This window comes from Chrysochloris asiatica, unplaced genomic scaffold, assembly GCF_000296735.1.
Source record: "Chrysochloris asiatica unplaced genomic scaffold, ChrAsi1.0 scaffold00031, whole genome shotgun sequence".
Lineage (NCBI taxonomy): Eukaryota > Metazoa > Chordata > Mammalia > Afrosoricida > Chrysochloridae > Chrysochloris > Chrysochloris asiatica.
In genome coordinates, this window is record NW_006408549.1 from 1,251,293 (window position 1) to 1,257,971 (window position 6,679).

Below are 6,679 nucleotides of genomic sequence, written 5' to 3' on the forward strand. Positions count from 1 at the left end.
GTACTGACTCAATGGCACCTAATAACAACAACAACGACAATAGTAGAAGCATGACCAGTGGAATTAAACAATTTACAATTAATGATTCATTAGTGATTCATGTGAGAGGATGAAAAACTTTATATTGTTAAATTTCTCATAACAATGGATAAAGACAATGTAACTAATAATTCTAAAAGAGCCAGTTAACACTTCAAAACCAAAAGAATATACAGAAGTAGGAAAGAGCAACTCTACACCCTATTGATGAATTTTAAACCCTTCATCAGCCAATGAAGGTCCCGAAGGCTTTAACCATTTGAATCATTACAAGGTCAACTCTACTTTGAAGAGGCAGCTCTTTCCTAGTCTTATTTTGAGTGCCTTCCTGCACTATATCTGACAATATTGTGGTGCTATCGATCATGTTTCGGTATTCAATATTCTGGTGCTGACAGTGTTCCACATCTATTAATAATGGTTTTAGTGGCTAAGCATTCAGAAGGAGTCCACCTCTCCTCCCTATTCTGTCTTAATCTGGAAGCTCTGCTAAAACCTGTCCACCATGAGTGTACCCTGCTGGGATTTAAAATACCAGTGGCATAGCTTCATCATCACGGAAACATGCAAGCCATCATAGTCCTGCAAACTGACAGATGAGTGAGTGGTAAGGAAAGAAAGCAAGAGCACACAGAACATAAACTAACAGAGATCAGGGAAGAAACAGGGGAAAAATGAGAAATTCAATGTGCAAACTGAAAACATTAAAAAATATATAATAAAGAGAACTACTGGAGTTAAAGGATAAACCAACTGAATTAGGGTAAACATGACAAAGACTTAACAAAAAAGCTGAGTTGAAATAAAAAATGAACTAGAAGACAAAATCACTGAACTTACCAAGTTTCAAGAGAAAAGAACAAAGACAAGTTAACAAATACAAAGTGGTATTCAGTTAAGAAACCTATCATTAGAATAGCAGACTCTCAGTAAACAATATTGGGCTAGAAATAATTTTCTAAAAGTTTATTAGAGAAAAATTTCCCAATTCGGAATAGAGCCTGTAAATACAAGTCGCATGGACCCCAATGAAAAGAGACACAAAAGATCAATTCTGAGCCACACGCTAATAAAATTCTTGAAAACCAAAGACAGTGAATGGATTTCTGAAAGCAGCAAGAGAAAAACAAATTACGACATAGCAGGAGTCTTTTATGAGAATCACTGTGGCTTTCTCTCCAATAAGTCTAAAGGCCAGGAGACAATGGAGTGGCAAATACCAAATTCTGAACAGAAACAATTACCAACAACAATTCTTTACCCAGCTAAGCCATCATTAAAAAATTGAGTGGCAAATCAATACATTGCCAACCAAATAAAAACTTGGGCATTTGCCACCACCAGACCACCTCTGTAAGTATTATTAAAGGGAGTACTCCAAATGGAATGAAATGAGCAGTAACTAAATACTCGCTTCAAAACACATGAAAATATAAAAACTCTGAGAGACAGAAAAGCAACAAAAACGTAACACAGGCAATTCTAAAGACCAAGTGTAGGATATTCTCAGGGAATAAACTTCATAATTAAAACCCATAAACAAAACAACATAATGTAACAAGTACAAAGTAAGCTTCTCAAATGAATAGATATACTGATGTTAATGGAGACATCAACAAATCCGAGAGAGGGAAGAGCATATAAGGAATAAATTAATTATGTTAAGTTATATATTAGTTGTTGCTCACATGCTAAACACTGCTGTAACTGTTAAGTTGTCTAATATAACTTAAGAGGGATTTTCAAAAGATAGAGGAAAAATTCCACTATCTCTTAATTACATCTTCCCACAAACTTTGAATTTTCCTTTGTGTGTGCTACCCACTAAGAAATCACCAAGAAGAAACAGTTAGTGGAAAACAGTAAGTAAGCAAAGAGATTTTTCACAAAAAAGCAGCCAAATACAAACCAAATACAAATCAGAATAAATAACAAATAAAGACACAAAATACTCAAATAACAAACAGCAAAATTAGTAAGACAGACAGTTTCAATAGCAACTTTAAGTGTTAATGTTTTTAAAACCCTATGCAAAAGGCCAAGAATGGCAGACTGGATTTAAAAAAAAAAAAAAAATCACTATCCATCCTTTTGCTATCTACAAGAAACAAAATTATTGTGTGCAACCAATATATCAAAAAGAGCAAGGTGGCTATACTGGTATCAGATAAAACAGACTTTAAACCTAAATCTAATAGTAGAGATTAAGAAGGACTTTGTTGTTAAGTGTCATACAGTCAATTCTGACTCATGGTAACCCTGTTTAAGGCTTCTGAGGAGTGACTGGTGAGCTTGAACCGCCAACCTTGCGGTTCAGAAGACCTTACAGGCCAGCGTATTAACCCACAGACCCACACCAGGACTCCCAAGAAGGATATTACATAATAAAAAAAGGATCATTCCATCAAGAAAACATAATTTAAAACATCTGAAGTTAAAGTAAAAAAAAATAGTGCTACAAAATCATGGAAACCTTTATTAAACAAAAATATCAAAATGTGAAGTGATTGTTTCTCAACATAAACACTTCTGAAGGCAGTGTTTTCATGTCTCTAATCCTTCCCTTTCATGCTGTTGAAAGAAGCTGTTTGCAATGATTAAGTCATCGGTCTTACAAAATTCTATCATGTGATCTCAGCATCATTTGTTACCAACACCATATTTTCCAACTACTGATCCTTTCTTTTTGTCTCCAATTTTCACATTCCAATCACCAACAATTATCAATAAAACTTGATCGCATATTTGACAATTGCAGACAGAAGATGTTAATAGAATTTTTTAATCTCCTCATCACCGCCTTTAGTGGTTGGTACATAAATTGTAATCATAATGGTATTAACTGATGTTCCTTGTAGATATATGGATATCATCCTACCACAGACAGCACTGTACTTCAAGATACATCTTGAAATATTCTTTGAATAACTAGTGCTACACCATTCCTCTTGAATTTGTCTTTCCTGGCAAGGTAACTTATGCTTCTCAGATTTAAATGACAATACCAGTCCATTTCAGCTCACTAATGCTAGAATATTGATCTTTATTGCAAAAATGTTTTTCAAAAAATACAAATTTTCATATGGATCCCACCAATCAGATACACATGAATCAAACTGATTATATATGTGGAAGAGATGGTGTAAAAGCTCAATACTATCAACCAAAACAAGGCCAGGGGCTGACTGTGGACAGATTATCGAATTGCTTATATGCAAGTTAAGGTCAAAGCTGAAGAAAATTAAAACAAGCCCATTCCAGAGAGCTAAAATATGACCTTGAACATATTCTACCTATATTTCGAGGCCATCACAAGGACAGATTTGATACATTAAACATTAACAATAGAAGACCAAGAGTTTGTTTTTTTGTTTGTTTGTTTGTTTTTAAGCCAGACAAACTGAATCAGTAGTGAAGAGACGACTCTCAGAAAGCAGTAGCCCGGTGAGACTCTTCAATCCTAGAGCCCAGCCTTTCCCCTGAGACCATCTTTTAGAGGACAGCATGCAAGACCTGTAAGGCCAGAGTAGTACTTAAAAACCATCAGTAGGAGACCAAAGGGTCAACAATCATTCAAAAATAAAGATGAGAAGATAAGTGGACAGAGAAATGACAAATGATGAAATTTTGGGATAAACATAAATAATGTTACTGAACAATGTGAGTGGAAACTGTCAAAAGGGAATCTAAAATGTGTAAACCTTCACCAAAACTCAATAAAAAATGTCTACACTTAAAAAAAATGTTATAATAACCCTACCATTCTAATCATAGTTTTATAACTAAGATAAGTGGAAACAAATCCACACCAAAACTTGCACACAAATCTTCATAGAAGCATAATTCATAATAGCCCAAAAGTAGAAAAGAGCCTAAATTAAGTAATGAATAGGTAAGTACAATGAAGCATATCTACACAACAGAAAAGTAGTTGGTCATAAAAAGAATGCAGCACTGATATTTGCAAAGATGAAGGTGGTGGTGGTGGTTGGATTACTAGGCAATGGACGCCACGGCTAATAGGTATGGGGGTTGGAGAGGGGATGTGTATTGTGGTTGTGATGAGATGTTCTAAAATGGATTGTGATGATGGCTACATAACTTTGAATAGATTCAAAACCCACTGAACTGCACGCTGTAAACAAATGAATTGTAGGGTATGCGAATATATCTCAATAAAGCTCTTACATAAAGGTGTACTATGATAGCAATCTGACAATAAATACCCTTTTCTCAGCACACCATGACTTAAAATTCAAACAGTTAAAAACGTGAACAAAAGGCAAGTTTAAAACTTAGGGGGAGAGGTTAGCCAGCCACCACAGACCTGTAGTAGTCCTCCTCTTACGTCAATAGACACTTTTGGTATGGATTGTTCTGGGCCTGGATTGCCGCTGTGCTTACACCATTTAGCTTCCAGATTGGCAGTAGCACAGCATGGTCCTATCAGAACTCGACTTCTTTCCTTGAGGCTTGTTCTAAGGAGAAGATCATCTATGCTGAGCAGAAATGATGACCCAAGAATGATGCCTACAATAAATAAGAGTAAATAGAGTTATAATAATTCTTTCTTGTGAAACAAGTATGTTTGGGAAAATATTTTTTTAAACAGCATCAATTCATCCTTTGTCAATATCTTCTTTTTCATTTGGCTGTTCATCGCAGTTTCACGCCATCTATATGCAATGCGAGTTATGAAGCAGATATACCTCATTCACATTCCTAAGAAAGCAATATTTGCCAAAACATGATGACTTTTTCCATGTGTGAGCATTTTAAGTTTTATGAGTAGAGACGTTTTGATTAAATTGTGCAAGTTTCTCAAACAACTACATTGAGAATAAGAACAGCTGCTTCATTTGTCTATCGCTAACATGATGGGGAAAGGCAATTTTCTGTGATTTCTTTCTTACAGTAACAGAATACAGTATATTACTTTTTTAGACATTCAAGTGTTTGATTGGCCTATGTTAAAATTCAAAACAATCAAAATATATATAACATGTGTTTTCTGAAAAAAAAAAATTAGTTTAATCCAAACTTCACACATCATAACCACTTGAAGTTTACAAAGTCTTAAAAACAGATAGTGGCAGGTTAGATTTATGAGAAAAACTATATGCTTTAGTTCAAAGTAAATACACCCAGAAAAGGAATACACTTTAAAATGTAGGTTTTCTTTTGAACTTAAAGTAGGAGTATAGATCAAAACCTTTTCATAAAACCAATGGCACACTTGAAGATATTTAGATGCAATGTCAGAGTGGTGGGTTAACTCTCCCTCCAAGGAGCTCAGATTCTGAATTGTCATTGTGAATATTGAATTTCACCACATTTGTAATGCCCATGGCTTATTTTCCTCATGACATTTGATCCTCAAAAAAGATGAAAGATTAAAAAACACCTTAGGCCTACAATATACACATGTTTCAAAGTACAGTACCCACACTGCATTTTTAATTTTGTGGAGACTTGAAAACTTCATATATGTTGTATGTTCCTACTGCAGAAATAAGAGACACAACTTTTAATCCTCCACAGAAGGCATTATACCCACAAAAGCCTTAAGGCTGAGATATTTGTTAAAAATTATCATGGTGGAAATCCATTTCTTAGATTTCCTCATCGGATATATTATGGCACTGAGACGTCCCTTTGATTTATGCACTTTTCTTGATTAAAATGTGCATTTCACTCCCACTAAAGAAAAAAATAGAAAAAAAGGGGGGGCAACACATACATACACAAAACACAACCTCACGCAAGAACTGATGTTTGTTGTTAAGTGCTGTCAAGTCAGTTCCAAATCATAATGACCCTGTATAGGGTTTCCAAGGAGTGGCTGGTATGTTTGAACCACCAACCTTACAGTCTAGCATATTTTCCAGCAACATCACACCAGGACTCCCTACCCAAGAATAAATCATCTTTATTATGGAGTTTATAACTCAAATAATAATTTTGTTATTTAACTGTACTCCATTTCCTAAGATACCTAAGATTTTTCAATCATAAAAATATGCTAAACAAAAACATCAATTCAGAAATTTGTCATAATGGGGTCTTAAAAGCACAGACTTCATTTAAGGTAATCATCCAGAAAATGAGCATTAACGGATTACAGAACCCTTTAATCTCAAAGACAACATCTTATACTGTCCTACACTGACAAACACAACTAAGGAGCCCTGTGGGAGCCAACAGTTACGTGCTCAGTTATTAACTGGAAGGTTGACTGTTTAAACCCACTCAGCAGCTCAGTGGGAGGAAGACCTGCAACATGACACTCACTGTAAAGACTTGCTGTTGTTGTTAAGTGCTGTCAAATTGTTCTGACTTATGTAAAGTTACTCTTTAGAGGGTTTCCAAGGAGCAGCTGGTGTGTTTGAACCACTGATCTTGCAGTTAGCAGTCCAGTACTTATTGTACAGCACCACACCAAGAATCCACCATAGATTACAGCCTATAAAACCCAATTGGGAGAGAAGCTTCCAGCACTTCCCTGACCAGGCAGCTCAGGTAGGGCAGTCTCGGGGAAAAGGGGTGGAATCACACATAAGAAACCTCTGTCTAGCAGACAGACAGCCTTTGAACAAACGTTGTTGTTGTTAAGTGCCGTCGAGTTGGTTCCGACCTATAG

At 35.5% G+C, this 6,679-nt stretch overlaps 1 protein-coding gene across 2 annotated transcripts in view; it reads right to left on the bottom strand.

The window, feature by feature from the left end:
- VPS13B (vacuolar protein sorting 13 homolog B (yeast)) overlaps positions 1–6,679 on the bottom strand; it is a 1,072,080-nt gene that overhangs the window by 241,525 nt on the left and 823,876 nt on the right. For both annotated transcript variants that reach the window (XM_006859183.1, XM_006859184.1), the window contains exon 36: positions 4,367–4,569. In XM_006859183.1, coding sequence (XP_006859245.1) covers positions 4,367–4,569 — 203 coding nt within the window. The remainder of the gene's footprint in view (positions 1–4,366; positions 4,570–6,679) is intronic.